This window comes from Schistocerca cancellata, chromosome 6, assembly GCF_023864275.1.
Source record: "Schistocerca cancellata isolate TAMUIC-IGC-003103 chromosome 6, iqSchCanc2.1, whole genome shotgun sequence".
Classification (NCBI taxonomy): domain Eukaryota; kingdom Metazoa; phylum Arthropoda; class Insecta; order Orthoptera; family Acrididae; genus Schistocerca; species Schistocerca cancellata.
In genome coordinates this window covers 533822880-533847355 of record NC_064631.1, presented here as the reverse complement: position 1 = coordinate 533847355, position 24476 = coordinate 533822880, and the positions used below count along the sequence as shown (strand labels likewise).

General features: G+C 39.9%; 1 protein-coding gene across 1 annotated transcript in view; it reads left to right on the top strand.

Annotated features, from left to right (window-relative positions):
• The window catches only part of LOC126190927 (guanine nucleotide exchange factor subunit Rich), a 294040-nt gene that overhangs the window by 42295 nt on the left and 227269 nt on the right, over nt 1-24476 (top strand). Inside the window, exons 3-5 of the mRNA XM_049931563.1 lie at nt 8701-8853; nt 17888-18065; nt 18140-18273. Of these exons, the coding sequence (XP_049787520.1) occupies nt 8701-8853; nt 17888-18065; nt 18140-18273 (465 nt within the window). The remainder of the gene's footprint in view (nt 1-8700; nt 8854-17887; nt 18066-18139; nt 18274-24476) is intronic.

Sequence of the window (24476 nt, the reverse complement as noted above, 5' to 3'; positions counted from 1 at the left end):
GTAGTGCTACAAATACTGGCGCCAAAACCTCTGCGTCAGTAAATAAATTAAAAAAAAAAAAAAAGTGGAAGACGAGCTTTTTTTCTTCGCCGCGAGTTTCGACCACTGCATTTTCATACGTTATCCAACGAAGTAAATACAAATTCCATATTGTTCATTTTCGAATGTAGCACAATTTCAGTGTATTACGAAAATCTGACTGGCAAGACTGTTTGGGATGTTTGTCAATATGGCCAACTCTACGTTCTGAATTTTTTCCTATCTGTGAGAAGAGATGGTTGCTAATAGGAACCTGATGAAATATGAATCACATACAGTATTCTCTTCATCATAAGAATAATACGAATATAAACATTTTGCCATGTATTCTTTCGTGTTTGCTGCTATCTCATTTAAATCCTGTCTGCCTAATAAACTACGAAACTAGAGTGAGACAACAGCAAACGCGGAAGAATATACGTATCGTGTCATGTTTATATTCGTATTATTCTTACAGTCAGAAATGAAGCACGGCAAGTGACTAGATTTTTAAATCTAAGATGACTCTAATTTCTGTGCAGAATTTGATGTAATAAAGAAGCGGCCGCAAAGATTTTCAAACGGAGAAAAATTTTCGCCTAACTCTCGTTCAGAACATGTTCTATCATACGCAGTCTATTATTTGATTCTTGTTGATCATTATCAAAGAAAGCAGCAGTGTAAGTAACAACAAATAGCAGTCTCTTGCCATTGTTTCGCTAATGAGACGATTCCTCTTTTTTTTTTTGTACGCGGCGGTAGCGCGTACAAAAGCAAGCCATGCCGCGTGCCGTGACAGGCCGTAAACACGCACTATCAGAATGCGACAAACAATGCATGGCACAGTGCAGTAATGCATTTTCAGCTTAAGAGTGACGCAAACACCTACAACAAAGAAAACGGCATTTATCAGATCAAAGCAAAATAAGCAATCGATTCAAAACAGACGAAGCACGTGAAAAAGGAAGGGTGCCCGTATAAATACGGACGGAGCGCCTGACGCATAGCAATGGCTACGTGGTAAAGCTTAACTGCTAAGCTTACGACGCGAACCAAACTACTGTAGCTGTATCGTCATTCATTCGACCTAAATTGTGTCTCATATTACAATGGACCAACTTCGTTTCGATTTGGAGGTGCGACCTAAAACTTTTCTCTCCCCTTGAATTTCGAGTCTCAAATTTCAGGTGCGGCTTAGATTCGGGAATTTTTTTTTCCTTTATTTCGAGTCTCGTTTTTCAGGTGCGGCTTAGATTCGAGTGCGGCTTAGATTCGAGTAAATACGGTATCTTAATAGGTGCGCTGTCTCATTCATTTTGATCCCAGTTGTTCAATGTTCTTTTGATCATATAAAATTTCCATCAGAAGCAGTGGCCATTCCTCGAGTTTTGCTGCCCCTTTTTACTCCTGTTATTATAACAAATATCAAACTGTTTGGGATCAGTCTATCAAAAGAGCATGTAAAATTCCTTTATGTAAACCTTTTTGCTTGCAGCGAGGAACAAACCAACATTTTCTGTTGACACTAGACATAGCTTGAAACATCAGGTGAAAAGTATGTTTTTTATGGATAACTCCACATACATATTGCAAAAATGAAATTGTATATATCTGTGGAAACACCAGGGAAAATGAACCTGGTGTTTCACGGAGAGACATCACGTGTATGTGGGAGGTTGTAATATAGTCTTTGACCTTCATGGAAGAGCGATCTTTAAATTTTTTGAAAGTGATTCATCTTAAGTTGCAAAACATCAATACAGTTGCATAGTCCACTGGGGCTTATATTTGACACTCATTCTCTGAAGAAACCTATCCATGGCAAATAATGTAAAATCATCTGTTATCAATCAAGGGGGCTGATACTTAACTTTTCCCCCCATCGTATCATCTGGAGACAGTACTTCAGTTTAATAACCAAACGGATGTAAAATTCACTTTAGCTATTCTGAAGGCATGTCTAAATTGTGTCATGCAATTATAGGATACACACATCTCATTTCACACCAAAATTATAGTACTGTCTGCAACTTGATGTTCATTTTTGTGATGCTTTTACACTTACTACAAGGTCCATGAACCATGGACCTTGCCGTTTGTGGTGAGGCTTGTGTGCCTCAGCAATACAGATAGCTGTACCATAGGTGCAACCACAATGGAGGGGTATCTGTTGAGAGGCCAGACAAACATGTGGTTTCTGAAGAGGGGCAGCAGCCTTTTCAGTAGTTGCTGGGGCAACAGTCTGCATGATTGACTGATCTGGCCTTGTAACACTAACCAAAACAGCCTTGCTGTTGTGGTACTGCGAATGGCTGAAAGCAAGGGGAAACTATAGCCGCAATTTTTCGCGAGGGCATGGAGCTCTACTGTATGATTAAATGATGATGGCATCCTCTTGGGTAAAATATTCCGGAGGTAAAATAGTCCCCCATTCGGATCTCCAGGCGGGGACTACTAAAGAGGACGTAGTTATCAGGAAAAAGAAAATGGTGTTCTACGGATTGGAGTGTGGAATGTCAGATCCCTTAATCGGGCTGGTAGGTTAGAAAATTTAAAACAGGAAATGGATAGGTTAAAGTTAGATATAGTGGGAATTAGTGAAGTTCGGTGGCAGGAGGAATAAGACTTTTGGTCAGGTGAATACAGAGTTATAAATACAAAATCAAATATGGGTAATGCAGGAGTAGGTTTAATAATGAATTACAAAAATAGGAGTGCAGGTAAGCTACTACACACAGCATAGTGAAAGCATTATTGTGGCCAAGATAGACACGAAGCCCACGCCTACTACAGTATTACAAGTTTATATGCCAACTAGCTCTGCAGATGATGATGAAATTGATAAAATGTATGACGAGATAAAAGAAATTATTCAGGTAGTGAAGGGAGGCGAATATTTAATAGTTATGGGTTACTGGAACCTGAGAGTAGGAAAAGGGAGAGAAGGAAAGATTGTAGGTGAATATGGATTGGGGGTAAGAAATGAAAGAGGAAGCCATCTGGTAGAATTTTGCACAGAGAATAACTTAATCATAGGTAACACTTGGTTCAAAAATCATGAAAGAAGGTTGTGTACATGGAAGAATCCTGGAGATACTAGAAGGTATCAGATAGATGGTAAGACAGAGATTTAGGAACCAGGTTTTAAATTGTAAGACATTTCCAGGGGCAGATGTGGACTCTGACCACAATCTATTGGTTATGAACTGTAGATTAAAACTGAAGAAACTGCAAAAAGGTGGGAATTGAAGGAGATGGGTCCTGGATAAACTGACTAAACCAGAGGTTTTACAGAGTTTCAGGGAGAGCATAAGGGAACAATTGTCACGAATGGGGGAAAGAAATACAGTAGAAGAAGAATGGGTAGCTTTGAGGAATGAAATGGTGAAGGCAGCAGAGCATCAAGTAGGTAAAAAGATAAGGGCTAGTAGAAATCCTTGGGTAACACAAGAGATACTGAATTTAATTGATGAAAGGAGAAAATACAAAAATGCAGTAACTGAAGCAGGCAAAAAGGAATACAAACATCTCAAAAATGAGATCGACAGGAAGTGCAAAATGGCTAAGCAGGGATGGCTAGAGGACAAATGTAAGGATGTAGAGGCTTATCTCATGAGGGGTAAGATAGATACTGCCTACAGGAAAAGTAAAGAGACCTTTGGAGAAAAGAGAACCACTTGTATGAATATCAGGAACTCAGATGGAAACCCAGTTCTAAGCAAAGAAGGAAAAGCAGAAAGATGGAAGGAGGATACAGAGGGTCTATACAAGGGCGATGTACTTGAGGACAATATTATGGAAATTGACGAGGATGTAGATGAAGATGAAATGGGAGATACGATACTGCGTGAAGAGTTTGACAGAGCATTGAAAGACATGAGTCAAAACAAGGCGCCGGGAGTAGACAACATTCCATTAGAACTACTGACGGCCTTGGGAGAACCAGTCCTGACAAAACTCTACCATCTGGTGAGCAAGATGTATGAGACAGGCGAAATTCCCTCAGACTTCAAGAAGAACATAATAATTCCAATCCCAAAGAACGCAGGTGTTGACAGATGTGAAAATTACCGAACTATCAGTTTAATAAGTCACAGCTGCAAAATACTAACGTGAATTCGTTATAGACAAATGGAAAAACTGGTAGAAGCCGACCTCGGGGACGGTCAGTTTGGATTCCGTAGAAATATCGGGGGACGGTCAGTTTGGATTCCATAGAAATATCGGAACACGTGAAGCAATACTGATTCTACGACTTATCTTAGAAGCTAGATTAAGGAAAGGCAAACCTATGTTTCTAGCATTTGTAGACTTAGAGAAAGCTATTGACAATGTTGACTGGAATACTCTCTTTCAAATTCTTAAGGTGGCAGGAGTAAAATACAGGGAGCGAAAGGCCATTTACAATTTGTACAGAAACCAGATGGCAGTTGTAAGAGTCGAGGGCCATTAAAGGGAAGCAGTGGTTGGGAAGGGAGTGAGACAGAGTTGTAGCCTATCCCCGATGGTATTCAATCTTTATATTGAGCAGGCAGTAAAGGAAACAAAAGAAAAATTCAGAGTAGGTATTAAAATCTATGGAGAAGAAATAAAAACTTTGAGGTTCGCCACTGACATTGTAATTCTGTCAGAGACAGCAAAGGACATGGAGGAGCAGTTGAATGGAATGGACAGTGTCTTGAAAGGAGGATATAAGATGAACATCAACGAAAGCAAAACAAGGATAATGGAATGTAGTTGAATTAAGTTGCGTGATTCTGAGGGAATTAGATTAGGAGATGAGACACTTAAAGTAGTAAAGGAGTTTTGTTATTTGGGAGCAAAATAACTGATGGTGGTCGAAGTAGAGAGGATATAAAATGTAGACTGGCAATGGCAAGGAAAGCGTTTCTGAAGAAGAGAAATTTGTTAACATCGAGTATAGATTTAAAAGTCAGGAAGTCGTTTCTGAAAGTATTTGTACGGAGTGCAGCCATGTATGGAAGTGAAACATGGACGATAAATAGTTTGGACAGGAAGAGAATAGAAGCTTTCGAAATGTGGTGCTACAGAAGAATGCTGAGGATTGGATGGGTAGATTACATAACCAATGAGGAGGTATTGAATAGAATTGGGAGAAGAGGAGTTTGTGGCACAACTTGACAAGAAGAAGGGACCGGTTGGTAGGACATGTTCTGAGGCATCAAGTGATCACAGATTTAGCATTGGAGGGCAGCGTGGAGGGTAAAAATTGTAGAGGGAGACCAAAAGATAAATACACTAAGCAGATTCAGAAGGATGTAGGTTGCAGTAGGTACTGGGAGATGAAGCAGCTTGCACAGGATAGAGTAGCATGGAGAGCTGCATCAAACCAGTCTCGGGACTGAAGACAGCAACAACAAATTGAAACACACACAGCAAGACATACATTGCTGGTTTTGTGATTACTGTTTTGTGTATCTGTTTCTCAGATTTTGAACGTGTCTGTTAGGCTCAGTAAGTAGTTTATCTTTGATAGGTTTGCAACATACTCTCTAATTACCTTATGCTGCTAGATTTGGTTCACAGTTGCATCTGTTAACATAGGTTTTTCATTACTTCTTCATACCTGGCTAAGGTAACTGTATATACTTTATTCGTAATGGTATGTTTCTTGCAGTTGTGAATAGTTCTTGTTGATTAGTCTCTTCGATCTGACATACTTGAGAAGCTTGCCAGATTGGCTATTGGGAATAGTGCTTGTTAGTGACCTCATAACTGTAGCACCCAAGTATGTCTTCAGAAATCCAAAAATTACACATGTGACTACCCTGTCACATTAGCTTCTCATCCTTCACTTACCTGTCATTGAGCATCACACATTAATTTCTTGGCCTGTGCAAATAATTCCTGTAATGGAAAAAGTGTCATCACACAGAAGCATATAACTGTAAGCCTATATTACTTCTGTCTGTTCAATGCAGAATTATGGGACACATTTTACAATGTTTTTGGAGACTAAAAGAGTCCCTTGTAGAACTCAGCATGAATTTTGAACACCACAGCTCTGTGAAACTGTGCTTTGTTCTGTTATAAGATCCGCAAGGCAGTATATAATGGCACCTGGGTTGTTGATGTGTACTATTTCCACACCATTGCCGAAATTATTAAGAGTATCATTGTATTGGATGAAGGAATTTGTAGCAGATAAAACTCACTATGTCATCTTAATGGGGAGAAATCATTAAATGTAAAAGTAGCTTAGGGCACAACTTGGTGGAGTGAGATAGAACTTTCACCATTCACAATGTATAAAAATGACTTTGTGGATAATGTAAGACCTTCAGAAAATCAATGATTGGTTCATGGTCTAGCAACTGAATCAGGGAACTAGTGTTTGATGTATGGACTCTATGTTGACCTCAACATAAAAAGATATTTGTATCGACACAGATATTGATTGTGAGATTAAGATCTGTAATTTAGTGCAAAACTGTTAAAGGTAAGACTAGATGCTAGGCTTTCTGCTTCAAAGATGCAAAATAAAGAAAGTAGGTCTCTAACTACAACAGAATGCTTAGATTTATACTTAGAGCTCTTACTGAACCTCATAAATAGCATGGATAATGAAGGAGTAGGAGGGATGTAACTTTGAACTTTTAAAAAGAAAAGGAAAAAGTAGGAGAATCATAAGAAAAAACATAAGATTACTCATGTCCTTTTCTCACATGGCAGTACCTCATTTCCTACCTTTCAAATCAATAGTTCTCCTGCAAAACTTGCAGGACTAGCACTCCTGGAAGTGAGGATATTGTAAAGACATGGCTTAGCTACAGCCTGGGCAGTGCTTCCAGAATTAATTTTTCATGCTGATATGAAACTTACTGGCAGATTAAACCAGTGTGGCCAACCAAGACTCGAACCCAGGGTTTTTGCCTGTTGCAGGCAAGAGCTGCACCAACTAAGTTATCCCAGCATGACACATGATCCATCCTCTCAGCTTTACTTCCGCTGGTACCTCATCTCCTATCTTCAAAACTTCACAGAAGTTCTCCTTCAAACCTTGTGGTACTAGCACACCTGGAAGAAAGGATATTGCAGAGACATGACTTAGTCACAGCCTGGGAGACATTTCCAGATATATTATTTATTTACTTAAGCACATGCCCCTGAAAGGCAAAAGGTCCTGGGTTCGAATACCAGTCCAGCGCACAATTTTAATCTGCCAGAAAGTTTTATATCAGTACATATTCCGCTGCAGAATGAAAAATTCATTCCAAAAACATGAGATTACAGATGTAAACAAATAAAATATTTATATATAAAAAACGAAGATGCTGTGACTTATCAAACGAGAAAGCGCTGGTAGATAGACACAATAAAAAACACACAAACACTCACACAAATTTCAAGCTTTCGCAACACAAGGTTGCTTCATCAGGAAAGAGGGAAGGAGAGGGAAAGACGAAAGGATGTGGGTTTGCGAGTGAGTGTATACCTGTCCTTTTTTCCACTTAAGGTCTTTCCGCTTCCGGGATTGGAATGACTCCTTACCCTCTCCCTTAAAACCCACATCCTTTCGTCTTTCCCTCTCCTCCCCTCTTTCTTGATGAATCAACCTTGGGTTGTGAAAGCTTGAAATTTGTGTGTGTTTTTTATTGTGTCTATCTGCCAGCGCTTTCTCGTTTGGTAAGTCATAGCATCTTTGTGTTTTACATATATTTTTCCCACGTGGAATGTTTCCCTCTATTATATTCAAATAAAATATTTGTTTTATTTACATTCATGCGTGAAGTATTTTTATAGAATATGTGTATGATCAATATCACCAAACAAGCTATATCAAATTTATTTACCACTGATTATTTCTTTCTGGTATGTGTTGAAACACAAAAATGAAAGCTATTCAATTCTTGACAAAATTTATTTGAAAAGCTGTCTCATATGTTTTCAGTAAGCAATAAAATAAAGTGTGTGTGTGTTAGCACTGATCTAGAACTGATAAATGTCACATACCAGTATTGTATACTGTACACAGAAATGTCATGTGTTAGGTACAAAAGAAACCGCAAAGTTTGGAGAGAGTCCATTTATAACACTGCACCAAATGGACACTAAAGTCCACCCGCAACTAAGTGATTAACAAGCATGAGTTTCAAAACTTATATTATAGATACATTAGGAGAAAGTGCTGTTACTGTTAACCTTGTCTGGGGCATGGCACACTTGGCTGTTGTGGATATCTGCCTCAGTCAAAGGATTAAATTACCTGCTGATACCAGCAACTTAAAGCTCTTCTTCTTTCTTTGTCTTCCTTTGTTTTGCCATCAGACACCTTTTCTATCCCCTGTGTTCTTCCTTCATAATGTTTTTTGCTTCTTGTTTATCAGAATTTTTCCATTTGCTCTAATCCTCTATTAACTGGTGCATATTAACTTCTCAGTCTTAATTTATTTGAGATTGCCTGACTCCTTCTCTCACTGTATTATTGTAGTGTAGAGTATGACCTTTATGTTGGACTATGCTTTGTACAAACTGTAGTTGAGAAATATTAAGTTGTATTGCCGTGAGATTCATGACAATATTTATTTTTAGTGGGTGCTAAATTTCTCTGTCATAATTCAATTTATAGCATTTATTCACAATACACAACATTACTTAATTTTTGTATTTGTGTTTAATATATATGTGACAATGATTAGTTTTCTTTCTATACTGTTGCAGACATCAGACAGACATTTACTGTTTTATAAACTTGGTGTGGTTGCTGAGCAGAAAGGTCTTTATGAGCAGATTGACTCACCTCATCCCAATTTGAAACGAGATAGTGCTGAACTTTTTATAAAAGAGGTTGTTCCACCACTTCTTTTGTCTCTTGTAAGTACAATTGAGAAGCTTCTCTTTCCATGCTTAATTCTGATTTTTTCACAACAGTAATGCTTTTGTAACTAGTTTTAATTAACCGTTATGCTCACCACATTTTAATTTGAACATTTGTCAGGAAAATCTCTATAATGTTAGAGTTCCATTTATATCCATAAATACATGCAACTAATTTTACTGTGGTGTGACACTGCAGTTGTTTCAACAACAGTAAAAGTTTTTGTTTCATAACTTACTTGGATTGTGCAATAGATAACAAGATTTGGGAATTAGAAAACATAGGTATGATATGTGTGACTTGGTGGCTCAGGGGGTAATAGGTAGACTAAAAATCCAAAGTCCTGGGTTTAATCTTTGTTGTTGTTGTTGTCGTTGTTGTTGTCGTTGTCGTTGTCGTCTTCAGTCCTGAGACTGGTTTGATGCAGCTCTACATGCTACTCTATCCTGTGCAAGCTTCTTCATCTCCCAGTACTTACTGCAACCTACATCCTTTTGAATCTGCTTAGTGTATTCACCTCTTGGTCCCCTCTACGATTTTTACCCTCCACGCACGCTGCCCTCCAATACTAAATTGGTGATCCCTTGATGCTTCAGAACATGTCCTACCAACCGATCCCTTCTTCTGGTCAAGTTGTGCCACAAACTTCTCTTCTCCCCAATCCTATTCAATACCTCCTCATTAGTTATGTGATCAACCCATCTAATCTTCAGGATTCTTCTGTAGCACCACATTTCAAAAGCTTCTATTCTCTTCTTGTCCAAACTAGTTATCGTCCATGTTTCACTTCCATACATGGCCACACTCCTTACAAATACTTTCAGAAATGACTGCCTGACACTTAAATCTATATTCGATGTTAACAAATTCCTCTTCTTCAGAAACGCTTTCCTTGCCTTTGCCAGTCTACATTTTATATCTTCTGTACTTTGACCATCATCAGTTACAAAATAGCTCTCTTAGGACTTGCGTTGTGGCTTTTTTCACTTTGTTCCATTTATTTACACTACACAGTGTGGTCAACTTTTGTTTGATCCTCACATCTGGGGCTGAGCTCTGTTTTCGCAAAATTATTTTACAGAATATATGGGAGGTCACCCTGTGCCCACCCTGGATCCACTCCATGTGTGGGGTCATCAGGTGTCCATACGGTGGTAGTCCCCCAGACCATGCAGGAATCATGCTATTGATGATTGAGCTGTCACCTTCCCACTCATGGTAAGGAACAGGTGCCTGCCCACTTGGGGGCCCCAGGCACTGGCGTCATGTCATGTCATGTGGCCTTTGCTCTGGCTTGGTGGCACATGTGAAGTGAGTCTGTGCTCAGAGTATTATGGTGGGTATTTGACATCATGAAACAACCAAAGTTATCAGGCAGTGGCAATGAAGCTCTGGCATTCTCTTCAGACGGGGGACGATTCAGTGCAAATCATTATGACATTAAGTACTTTCCCTCTTTGTCCCCCCACCCCATTTAGGAAAAAGAAAAGAAGAAAAAAAAAAGAGAAAGAGAGCTAAGGGACTTTCAAGATACTTACTCCCCTCACCTGATTAATGTCAGAATGGATGGAGGGTCTTTTCTTTCTCTAAACCAAGGTTTTTTTTTTGTATAGGAAACAGATTTGGTGATCTCTCAGCACTTAGCAAGTTCCATCATAATTTAGATGGCAGATCCTACCCAGTCGGGACATTACTCTCTTGTAAACAAATTGGTGATTTAGCTCTTACATAATATCCCGAAGAACCTCAACATCGCACAAGGATTAATTTTTCATTGAGACCTAACACTGCAGATGGATGAAGAACTATGCAAAATATTTCAAGATGCAAGGCATCCTCTTCATATTGTTGTTGTTGTGGTCTTCAGTCCTGAGACTGGTTTGATGCAGCTCTCCGTGCTACTCTATCCTGTGCAAGCTTCTTCATCTCCCAGTGCCTACTGCAGCCTACATCCTTCTGAATCTGCTTAGTGTATTCATCTCTTGGTCTCCCTCTACGATTTTTACCCTCCATGCTGCCCTCCAGTACTAAATAGTTGATCCCTTGATGCCTCAGAACATGTCCTACCAACTGATCCCTTCTTCTACTCAAGTTGTGCCACAAACTCCTCTTCTCCCCAATTCTGTTCAATACATCCTCATTAGTTATGTGATCTACCCATCTAATCTTCAGCATTCTTCTGTAGCACCACATTTCGAAAGCTTCTATTCTCTTCTTGTCCAAACTATTTATTGTCCATGTTTCATTTCCATACATGGCTACACTCCATACAAATACTTTCAGAAACGACTTCCTGACACTTAAATCAATACTCGATGTTAACAAATTTCTCTTCTTCAGAAACGCTTTCCTTGCCATTGCCAGTCTACATTTTATATCCTCTCTACTTCGACCATCATCAGTTATTTTGCTCCCCAGATAGCAAAACTTCTTTACTACTTTAAGTACTAACAAAGAGATAGAGGGGCTGGCCAGTACTTACCTCAGCTCAGTACAGCCGATAGATACACATAAAACAGAACCGAAAATTTACATTCCTAGCTTTCGGAACAAATGTTCCTTCATCAGGGAGGAGAGAGGGGAAAGAAAGGGAAGAAGGGAAAGGAGATTCAGTTACTCACAACCCAGGCTATGAAGCAACAGGGAAAGGAAAATAGGGAGGGTAGCAAGGATGGAGGCATGGTTGTCAGAGGGAAGCCAAAGATATTCTACTGTAAGTACTGTGCCAGCTTCAAACCAAAGAGGATGCATACAGAAGTAAAGAGGTATATAGTGTAAAGATAAACACAACTATGTAGGATGAAAAGATGCGTGAATGGCTAAAGAGGAAAGGGAAAGAGGAGAAGACTGAAGAGTAAATGGGAGTGAGGTTGTTTAACGTAGGTTCAGTCCAGGGGGATGGCGGGATGAAAGGATGTGTTGGAGTGCAAGTTCCCATCTCCGCAGTTCAGAGGGACTGGTGTTGGATGGAGATGGGAAATTTTCGTCTCCCTTCACTACCTGAATAATTTCTTTTATCTCGTCATACATTTTATCAATTTCATCATCATGTGCAGAGCTAGTTGGCATATAAACTTGTAATACTGTAGTAGGCGTGGGCTTCGTGTCTATCTTGGCCACAATAATGCTTTCACTATGCTGTGTGTAGTAGCTTACCTGCACTCCTATTTTTGTAATTCATTATTAAACCTACTCCTGCATTACCCCTATTTGATTTTGTATTTATAACCCTATATTCACCTGACCAAAAGTCTTGTTCCCCCTGCCACCGATATTCACTAATTCCCACTATATCTAACTTTAACCTATCCATTTCCCTTTTTAAATTATCTAACCTACCTTCCCGATTAAGGGATCTGACATTCCATGCTCCGATCCGCAGAATGCCAGTTTTCTCTCTCCTGATAACAACGTCCTCTCGAGTAGCCCCCGCTCGGAGATCCGAATGGGGGACTATTTTACCTCTGGAATATTTTACCCAAGAGGACGCCATCATCATTTAATCATATAGTAAAGCTGCATGCCCTCGGGAAAAATTGCAGCTGTAGTTTCCCCTTGCTTTCAGCCGTTTGCAGTACCAAAACAGCAAGGCCGTTTTGGTTAGTGTTACATTGCCAGATCAGTCAATCATCCAGACTGTTGCCCCTGCAACTACTGAAAAGGCTGCTGCCCTTCAGGAACCACACGTTTGTCTGGCCTCACAACAGATACCCCTCCGTTGTGGTTGCACCTACGGTACGGCTATCTTTATCGTTGAGGCACGCAAGCCTCCCCACCAACGGCAAGGTCCATCCAGAATGAGATTTTCACCCTGCAGTGGAGTGTGCGCTGATATGAAACTTCCTGGCAGATTAAAACTGTGTGCCCAACCGAGACTTGAACTCGGGACCTTTGCCTTTCGCGGGCAAGTGCTCTAACGTGGTAGAGCAGTTGCCCGCGAAAGGCAAAGGTCCCGAGTTCGAGTATCGGTCGGGCACACAGTTTTAATATGCCAGGAAGTTTCATATGGCAAGGTCCATGGTTCATGGGGGGGCACTTCATATTATTTCATGTATATTGAGGCCCACCAGTGAAGAAGGCCGGTACCTGCACTTTTTCCCTCACTTTTGAGGTGGTTAGGCCCACCAGTTAACAAGGCCGATACCTGCACTTTTTTCCTCACTTTTGAGGTGGATTTGCTTCCAGAGGTGGTCAAAATCATTGTTCTTTGCTGCAGTGCAAAGCTAAATTTCCCACCTCTCATGTGGGGCTGTAAATGTCTTTGCTTTGGGTGTATGTCTCCCCATTGTACATATGACACAACCATACATCTATTTTAATTATGCTAATGACCACCCTCCTCTATCCCCAAATGTGCCACCCTAACCAAGGAATGCAAAATCCAGGAATTCTCACTTTTAAGCTCAGAAAAATACTTGTTTGTATCCAGTCTGTGATATCAGATTCTGCTGCTACTGTGACCATACCATCGGCAATGCCTGTTGTTTTTGCTCCCTCGAAGTCGACCTCTGGGAGAGTTGATAGGCCCCTCTCCATAGTGTTTCCTGCGCCACCATCTTCGGGAACCATTCCCCACATGTGGCAAGAGAAGAAACATCCTCCCCTGGCATCTATTGGTAACAGGACCCCCCCCTCCCCCCCTTTCAGGACAGTCCCCTCAGAAATCTACATACCACTGACCCAACACGAGCCAGTGGCTAGAGGAGCCGACTGTGGGTCCCAGTGCCGCTTACTCTTTCTCCATTCCTACAGCAGCAATGGATAAGCAGGCCCTCACATGATCCTTGACTGCCAAAAGCTGTGAAAGAGAAAAAGAAGAAAACTCTGAAGGAGGCTTCTCTGCCAACACCTGAGGTGTCAGATCCCCACATGTCATCATATTTCAAACTGATATCTGTTGATGTTCGTTCCACCACCACTGGTGACATTCACACCTAAGCAGAACACCTTCCATGTGATAATTCAATGGAACTGCAATGGATGTTATTGTCATCTGAGAGGACTACAACAATTAGTGAGGCAGACAATTACTTGCCTTGAGATGACTGTCTTAATCAAACAAGTGTCACTTTGCCCCCAGCCCCCTTTCTCACTTTTTTATATTTGAGTATGCCATTGTGCACCACCCTTCATGGGGAAGTACCACTTCACCTGGTTGGGCTTTCTTATTAATCAGCTCAAACCTTGATCTGTCTCTTCTCAATGATGGTACTTCTACGCACTTTATTGCCACACCTGGCAACTTTTTGGATATCAGCCTTATGATCTCTCCCTCCTGTCAGATTACTTCACCACAGCAGACACTGCATGACAATCTTTATCTGGTGATCCTTGTCACTGCCTGATGGACCACTTACCACACTGGGCTCTTCAGAGAGCCAACAGGAAGTGACATTATACCTTCATCACCAACTTTGTGCCCCATCCTTCAGATAATGTAAGAGAGGTTGCAAGAGCTGTCTCTGACATGATCCCTTGCTGCTGGAAATTTTATCCAACTTTCTATGGGCTCACTCGTCCACCAGCCAGTACCAATTGGACTGAAGGCACTTGGACAGTTATCCAGGATCACTGAAGGGCCTGCATTGTCTCAAGCAACATCAGTTGTAGACCACCCTCATCACTTTGAAGTGGCTCCACACTAACTCTTGCTGTCCAATTAAATGCAGTAAGAAGGGATTCTGGGAGTCATCCTTGGGAATCCTAGGTGTGGGCCAAGCTCCGTAATCTACTGAGTCACTTAATATCAACAACTGTTAATAGTCTCCTCGTTCATGACAGTATATCTACCAATGAGTCGGTTCTTGCTGAACACCTCGTGACACACTTTGCAGTAGCATTGGCATTCTTTTCTTATCCAGCCGCCTTTCGAATATTCAAGACATGCTGAATTATGTAATAAATCTTTCACTAACTAGGAACTGCTTCAGGCTCTTCATAATCAGATGCTCCAACATTGGAATGCTACTCAGACTCCATCTACTTAGGGTCTTTAACTGTGTTTGGCTAGAAGGTGTTTTCCTTTCATATTTCCCAGGTAGTATCATTGTTCCTCTCCTTAAACCAGTCAAAAACCCAACATCTGTTGACAGCTACTGACCAGTTAGCCTCAGCAGTGTACTCAGAAAACTGCTTCACAGGATGGTAGCGGGACAGTTATGCAACCAACCATCTGGTTATGTTGGAAATAGCATCTGACAGGCTTTTTCTAGATGCCAACATTTCACTGCAGTTTTTTTAGAACTACATAAGGCGTATATCACTGCTTGATGCCACCATATTTTACTTACACACCATGACTGGGGCATTAGAGGGCACTTAAGGCTCCTTACCATTTCTTATTTGTCAGTTTTTGTCTCATCTGTTGTTTGATGTTAGAGATTGTACATCTGTAAGTTCACTATGTGTCTAGGAGAACAGCATCATGCAGGGCTCTGTGCTGAGAATTACACTCTTCAGTGTGTCCATTTGTAGGCTAGTGACCTCTGTCACCCATCTGCTGTATGTGGACTACTTTTGTATTTCGTATAGCTCTCAATCTGTAGTCTCGGCTGAATGGCAGCTCCAAGAAGTCATCTGAAGGATCTCCTTTTCACATGGCTTCCATTTCTCACCTGCAAAATCACAAGTCATTTATTTCTGCTGTCATAGCATGGTCCATATTGGTCCAGCACTCTACTTGTGTACCCAGTACTTGGAAGTTCTTACACCATGCGAAGTTTTGGAGTTTTGGGCCTCTGCTTTGATAAAAAGCTGACATGGCAACCCCATATTTGTCAATAAAGGCTAGCTGAATGTGAAAGCTTAATACTCTCTGCTTCCTTGCCCACATTTCTGGGATGCAGATCATGCTACTCTACGCCATATTGACTAGACCCTGATCTTGTTCTGATTGGACTATGATTGCCAGGTGTGTGGCTGAGCTGAAGATTCGGTTTTGAAACTATTGGGTCCAGTCCTCCAATATGAAGTCAGACTGGTCACCTGTGCCTCCTGGACTGTTCCATAGACTGAAGCAGGGATCTTACATCTTTAGTTCCAACATTACCAACTCTTGCTCTCTTGTACGATCACCGTCTGAAAATACCTTGTAGTCCAACTTATCAAATTATTTTTAATGTAAGGGGCATCAATCTCCTGACACTCACCTGCAGGTGGGATTACAAGCTGGAATGCATCTCAAGGCCTTCTACCGGGACCTACGCGTAACCTCCTCAGAAAGTGCTCCATACATAGCTTCATAGTTTGATCAGATTTCTAGCAGGCATCACTGACTCTGTTGCAAGATGATGATAAGTGATTTTAATATGGAGAGGATAGGACAGAAACTAAAGAAAGATTCTCCAGTGGGAAATATTGGCAGAAATAACAGAGGTCATATGTTAATTAAATTTGCTAAGAACAAAATGTTTGTCCTTAATACATTCTTCCAAAAGAAAACATACTGGACATAGATGTGGTAAGCACCAAGTCAAACTAAAAATAAAATTGGTCATATTTTACAGTTAAAAAATACTACAGTATGTGTGTAAAACAGATACAAAACTATAAAGAAGTTATCCAAGAAAAACGAGGTGTATCAAATTAAACTAAGCAACAAGTTCAGCGCATTATAAAATGAAAGCTGTGCAAACATTGGCTAAAGGGAACAAAAGTGTTTATCTGAACTACAAAAGCTGGATAGGTACAAAGAGATCAAAAGGAAATAATCTCAAATGTAGTGAAGTAATTATTAGTTTCAAGCAAACCCTAATATAAATACGGTACAATATGCTGAAATAAACAAATCTATTTGGAAATTTTTGAGAGGATGTGAAAGGATGGATGCAGATGTGATAAGAGAAACAATTGAAAGAATAAGAGGATGAAAAAGACAAAACAAAAACTTATATTCTCTGGACACACTTAATCAGTTACTGCTTCACAGCCTCTGCCATATGGACACACTTCCCAACAACACCAGCTTTTCTGAATTGCGCAGGTGGGAACTTTCCCTGCAATACATCCTACGTTCCCGTAACCCTCCTGGCCTCAACCTTCGTTAGTCACTGTCCTCACCCCTCCAGCCCCCTCCCTGTTCCCATTCCAGCACTACACAGCCATCATTTCACCGCCAGACCCAGTCTTTTAATTTATTTTTATTTCTCTCTTTTCCGCTACTTACCCCCTCCGCACCTTCTCTCCTACCTTCCATCTAAACTGCAACACTTCACTGTCCGCCACTCCCACCATGCTATCCCTCCCCCTGCCCACCCCAGCCTCCTCCTACCCCCACGCAGTCACCACTCCCATCATGCACTGGTGATGCTGCTCGCACTGTAGTTTCAGCTCTCTGAGACTGCGGATGTGTGTGCAAGTTGCGCTTGTGTGTGTGTGTGTGTGTGTGTGTGTGTGTGTGTGTGTGTCTACTGCTGACATAGGCCTTAATGGCTGAAAGCTATGATTGTGTGAATCTTTTTATTGTGCCTATCGTGGCTCAGCATCTCTGCTATATGGTAAATAGCAACTTTCCTTCTCTCATATTGTTTAATCAGTTAAGGTAGATTTGGACCAGGTAGTAATGGGGATGGATGTACTTCCTTCATTACTGATTCCACAATTCCATGCAATTTCACCTGGACACAAACACTATAGTAGCGAGTGTTGCATCATTTTTATTCAGTTACAGTGTAATAGTTGTGTAATTTTGCTTGAGTAGAAAAAATTTGAATGTAAATACTAGAAAAAACTATTAACCACATTCTGCAGATCAATAAGATAATTATTTAACTAAAATAAACTAGATGACTTTAACCATGCAGATATTAGTGTTACTTTTTAAATACTTATGCAATTATGTGTATTATTATTGTGTGGAACCTGTATAAATAATTTTTATGTTTTGTTCCCCCTCTCCCCCCTCCATCCATCTCCCTGTGTTCCTTCCTCCGTTGAGGACGTATGACATACAGGCATGGCAGCGCGCTGATCAACCAAGTATAACAGTTCTATAGTTTGAACTCTGTGATAATATTGTGTGGTTGGTTGCAGGACAAGGAGGTACTTGTAGATGGCCGCATAACAAGTCTAGTATGTATTCGAGATGAGTTAATGTTGGCAACCTCATTGGGACATGTATTGAGATATAAATGGGATGGGAGTCAGAACCGTGATTACTGTTTAGATTTAAAAAGAGTGCCATTTTGCATAGACCAGCAAGTATCTAAAGGTGAGATACTTTTTGTAAATAGTTAATTCCCTGGTCTTAAATGAAAAGTGCCTTATTGATGTTTGTGATTACAGCTGTGCCCATCTTAGAAGTGAATGTCCATGTCATTGACATAGAGTATTCTCCATTGGTTGGTGGTTTTGCAGTTGTTCTTAGTGATGGAAGGGCAGCTTTCCTTACAGCTCCGTCTTTGAAATTTGACCCGAATGTAAGTTATTTCCAAAATCTTGTTTTGATTGTTATATGAATCTTCAGCTTCATCTCACTGTTATTATATATTGCTCTGACTTGATTTATTTACTTTACTTAATCTTTGTTTTGCATGCCAACACTTATGCATAAATAGAATGACTACGGTTTTCTCTCTCTCTCTCTCTCTCTCTCTCTCTCTCTCTCTCTCTCTTTCTCTCTCTCCAGGTAAGAGTAGGTATTAGAATTATGCTTTTATTATTAAAAATCTTGAAATGTGTGAATTGCAGTTATTATTTTTTAATATTTTTGTTATAATTTATTATGAGTTTTGTTTTGTTACATTGCCAATTATTTAAGCATCCCCTGGGACTCTCAGAGGAAGAGCTGGTAAGCAGACAGCCAATATGTAAATTCAGTATTGTATTGTAACTTGTCTCAAATATAGGTTAGGTGACCTTACTTTAGTACATAATAGATCTTTGCAAGACATAACGCTCCAAAAATATTTTGACACTGAATCTCAAGCTTTTGCTCTAACATGGTTTATTCTTCAGGAGCTATGGAGGAAAAAGCAATGGGAACAGTGGAATGAGATGAAGGTGGTTTGATTTTCAAACTGTCAAGAGCCACTTCTTGAGAGAAACATCAAGAAATTCAAGGATCAAAGTGCAACATATTTTTAACACTGGAAACAAAAATATGTCATTAAAATTCTTGAGAAGAAATAGAGCACCAAAAAGAGACAGTTGGATCTTCAATAAGAAATTAAGCACCATCAGCAGAAAATGACGAGGAGGATAGAAATAACACCTAACAAAATGGAGCAAATCACATATGTGAGGTTGGAAAGTACCTTATGTGAAGAAAATGGGTTAATGATATTTCAGATAAAAAATAAAATGTGAGAAATTAGATTTGCTTGAAGTTACTGGGGGTTTGCTGAAGTGCCACATTTACTTCGATTTCATCTCACGGCTTTTGTAAGAAGAGTCTAAGTAGTTTGGTGGTTAAGGTATTACAATCAGCCACTGACTACTTATTCAGTTTTGTAGAGCATAAATGCCCTTTCAGAATGTTTGCTTTGAGTTGCAGCCACCACTGAGAGATACGTTGGGGTGACAAATCCTAATATCATGTTGGACCTCTTTTTGCCCGGGGTAGTGCAGCAGCTTGATGTGGCATGGAAACAAGTCGTTGGAAGTGTTCTGCAGAAATATTGAGCCACACTGCCTCTGTAGGTGTCCATAATTGTGAACATGTTGGCGTTGCAGGATTTAACTGACGTTTCGGTTATAAATGTTTAGTGGGTGGCCAAATCAATCACTCAAATTGTCCAGAACGTTCTTCAAACAAATCTTGGACAGTTGTGTCCCGGTTACATGGTGCATTCTCGTTCATAAGAAGTTCATCGTTGTTTGGGAACATGAAGTCCAAGAATGGCTGGCTGCATATGGTCTCCAAGTAGCTGAAAGTAACCGTTTCAGTCAATGATTAGTTCTGTTGGATCAGAGGGCCCAGTCCACTCCATGTAAACACGGCCCTCACCATAACAGATCTACCACCAGCTCGCACAATGCCTTGTTGAAAACTTGGGTTCATGGCTTCAAGGGGTCTTCACCACACATGAACCCTACTAGCAGCTCCTACCAGTTTAAATCAGGACTCATCTGATCAGGCCACAGTTTTTCAGTCGTCTTAAGATCCAACCAATATTGTCACAAGGCCAGGAGAGGCATTAGGTATGTTTGTCACATGTCCCACTGTGATTTCTGTGGTTTTTCACAGTTTTGGTTATCTGTATGCATTCACAACTCTACACAAACTCTGGAAAGTCCAGGAAGGATTTGTGACAGTCTTTTTGTTGAGCTTATCTACGACTCATCATCTCCACTGTATGGTGAATATTGTGTACACAAACACTGCTGCTCTATGTTGTTAAGTGACACAGTTTTCCACTGTGTTGTCCATGGTGAGATGTAATGTCTGACATTTTATATTATAGGCACATTTTTGTCGTTATGGCTCTCAGAATATTGAATTCTTTAATGATTTCCAAAATGGAATGTCCAATGTGCCTAATTCCAACTACAGTTCTGTGTTTGATGTCTTAACAATTCCCTTCGTGCAATTAATGTGTACAGTGATATGCCCAACCTGTGTGTTATGTGGTGTGCTATAGAGTACTATATTAGTACTATATTCCGTATATTGTGTTTGCTCTTGTTATAACAATTGCCTACACAATTTCTGGCAAACAACAACATGATATTCTAAAGTTTCCTCTTAACCAGTCCAGTTAACTCATGATAAACAGACCTGAACTTATAAGGAGGGAACTGATGACTGTAAACAGCATTAGGAAGGTAGTGAAATATTTCTTCTTAGCAAGTGCAACAAGAAACAAATTACAGAATAGTGCAACCAGTCTCAATTATTCATTTCTGGGGATAAAAATGTGGAGTATCAATGTATAAAATTCAAGAGTATTTTGCAATTTGTCTTAGATGTGTGTGCCAAGCACTCTCATGTGATATAGGAAAGACCTGTCCCTGTTCAATGACTGTGTTACGAAGTTGTTACAGAATCAAAAATAGTTTTTTTGTTAGATTTAAACCAAATTAAATCAAATGAATATAAGGAAAGCAGTGTAAGAAGTCTTCAACGAACATGAAGTAACATTTTTGCTACAGTTTTGATGTTAATGTTATTTTCATAAGCAGATAAAAGCTGTATGTGCAGATTTCAGTGATTGTATTGTCATTGAACTGGAGTATAATTCAGAGAAGACCAGAATACTGAACTCAGTCTTCCAGAATTGTTTGATAGTTAAGGATAGTACTGTGCTATCATTCTTCCTTTAATCACCACAAAATTGACAAAGTGATAGTTATTGAGATAACTGATTGTGGAACACAAAATTAACTAAAAATTACTTGACAGCAGAAGGGTTGCTGGACCTAATGAGCTACCTGTATGATTTTACATTGATTATGCAAAAGAACTCAGCTTCCCATTCACTGGATATTGCACAAGCAGAACACCAATGCTTGAAATCCATGAAACCGTTGTGGCACTCGGCAAACAACCCTGTTGCGTCCCTTTCCAGTGTCAATACTTACAGTGGAAATGCAGGTACTGACAGTGGTGCCTCCTTACTGTCAGTCCACTATGTCATTACTGACTGTCCCCATCGAGCATACAAAGGGACATCGGATGGATCAGGAACGAGATCTGGAGATTTAAGATCGTATTGCTTGTATTAATTTTTGTCATATGATAAATAAAAATAAATGAACAGTCCACTGTCCTTAGCCAGGCACTCGGGTCAAAATTAATCATGTAGGGATCTATCTAAAAATTCATGGTTCCATGGTTGCTCAAAACCGGTGAACCACGAGGTGCATATGCTTGCCTGTTTCTGCTACCTTGCCTGTGCACCGACACTTCTCCGACATCCAGAGGCCTCTGAAACATCATTCAAACTAGATACCAACTGTAGCTGTTGTAACATAAAATCATCCTACAGTTAATTTGAGAAATTTTTACTCTGACAATGTGAATATTTAGATATGCGAGGTATCAACGTATTACCTATTGGTGACGTGTGAAAATTTGTACCAGACTGGGACTCAGACCCAAATTCCTGCTTATTGCGAATGGTCCTCTGAACCATTAGGCTATCTGTACTTGCCTGTCAGACTGACCTAAACTACCATAAGTCACACTGTGTACATCCCTGTACCACAGTGTCCTACATTAATCACTAAATGCTCATAGTTATATTTTATATTTCCATACCAGTAAAATTGAGACAATGAGAACGGAGACGTATGATGTTATCGTCTTTTGTCTGCCTCAACATGTGATATTTGCTGGATAAACAGACGTTGTAGATGAGACAGCTGACCAAAATTAATTCCGAATGGAAAATAGAAATGAAGTCCTATGCTTCTTGACAGAGCGTAGGGGAACGATGCAGGAGACCCGCACCGCCATACTAGGCATGATCCTAATGGAGGTGGTTTTCCGTTGCCTGCCACCGACCGTAATTGGGATGGATGGATGATGAAGACGATGACACAACAACCCCCAGTCATCTCGGGGCAGGTGAAAATCCCTGACCCTGCCGGGAATTGAACCCGGAACCCCGTGCTTGGGAAGTGAGGATGCTACCACGGGCTGCAGACTAATTCAGAATAAATTCACTAAATATGAATAAATTGGCATCAGCTGTTTTAAGTGTTGTCATACTACCTATTGGTGACATATGCAAATAAATATTACATGCCAAGGTGTGGGTATCGTAGGTCTCGATTCCTCATAGTCTCTTCCTACTGGTGTGAAAATACAGGGTATAGCTGCAAGCATTTAGTTATGAATGTAAGATATTGTGGTATAGGGATGTAGATAGTGTGACATGTGGAATTGTGGGTTGGTCTGGGAGGCACACACGGATAGCCTAATGATTAAGGCGATTGCTCGTGATAAGTGGCAAATCTGCATTTGGGTACCAGCCTTGCACAAATTTTCATATTTCATCAATTGGTAGTTCAGCTAACACAGCTGAAGCAAAGTTACTCACATTTAGTGAATTTATTTTGAAGTCATTTTGGTTGTCTATCTTTTGTCAACAATGTCTGTCCATTCACACATGCAAGTGAATATTTAGACTAATGAAATTTATAACAGATAACAAAAACTATTTACAAAAGATAATGTTAAAATTGTGCTTAATAGCAATTGGTTTGAACTAAATAATTTAATTGATGACAGTTATCCAACAGTCATAATGCCTACTTCTGCAGATATGGAGGTTAGATTAGTTCACAACTTCAGGGCTGCCACCTGACATGCTTACGTCATCAGACATAACTCTCTCAGAGTGTACTGCACCTTGCAATGTATGATGTGCCTGTGGGAAGTTCCATGGTGTTGGGCTTCCCAAGAATGAAGAGTTTCCCTGGGAAGAAGTGTCTCAGAAGGCTGTGTTAAATCTTTCTAGCTGATTAATAAATACATTGCTTATGAGAAATATATTCTTTCATGCTTATTCCAAGAGTGATTGATTAATACCAGGGTAGATGGATTTCAGATCAAGAGTCCAACTGACAGATTTCAAACCCACAATCAAGAAAGTGGGGACTGTGTGTGTGTGTGTGTGTGTGTGTGTGTGTGTGTGTGTGTGTGTGTGAGAGAGAGAGAGAGAGAGAGAGAGAGAGAGAGAGAGAGAGAGAGATATGTCTTGTATGTAGGTAGAGACGTGAAAAAAACCACCCCCTCACGTCTGTACCTACATACAAAACAATTTCACTAACTCTCTCTCTCTCTCTCTCTCTCTCACACACACACACATATACAAAATCATTTCATAACACTCACAATGTGAACGAAAACAAACAGATAGGCATAAACACTGTGGCAGTAATGAATGAAAAACAGTTAAGAAAGTCAAAGTGCAGTGCAGAAAACAATACAAAATGCCAAAAACTGCAGATGTGAAATGAAGCCTGTCGACACCAACCACTGCTAGCAAGAGGGGAAGGTACAGACTAAGTAAAGAAACACCATAAGTAGCTTGCAGACCAACTTCATAAAGAAAATGGTGTTTTTTAACCTAAAAGACTAAAAAAATAAATGTACAAAAATGTGTATCCCATTTACAGTATACCACAGAAGATGGTTTGTAAATAAAAGTGAAATGCATCTGGTGTAATTCTTCTTAATTACAGTGCAGTCAGCTCAAGACAGATAACCTATAATAACAGATGCTAACAGCTGCTGCAGAAGATGGCCACACAAACAAACGTATCAAAGACATATACTTCAGATGATACAAGCATGCCGGGTGGCAGTCTCGTTGCCACACAACATACCTATAGCACCTCAAACATAACAGAATGCGGAATAGTAGTAAATGCCTAACTAATTGTATGTAATGAATCCTACATGTCAATGAACAAGATCACTCATTTATTTAAAACATGAATCTTACTTACCGTTATACTTGTACACAACCAGTAACATTTTGGCAACTCAACTTGAAGTGACAACAAAATTAATAGTTATGGAAATAAAGTTACAGTTATTGAAACTAAAAAATAGGCTACATTAACTGGACTATTGTAATTTTCACTATTTAACTTGTTGCAAAAGCAATAAAATTAAACTCTTGTATCTCTAAATTTGCGAATAATATTGTGTAAACAACCAATATAGTCG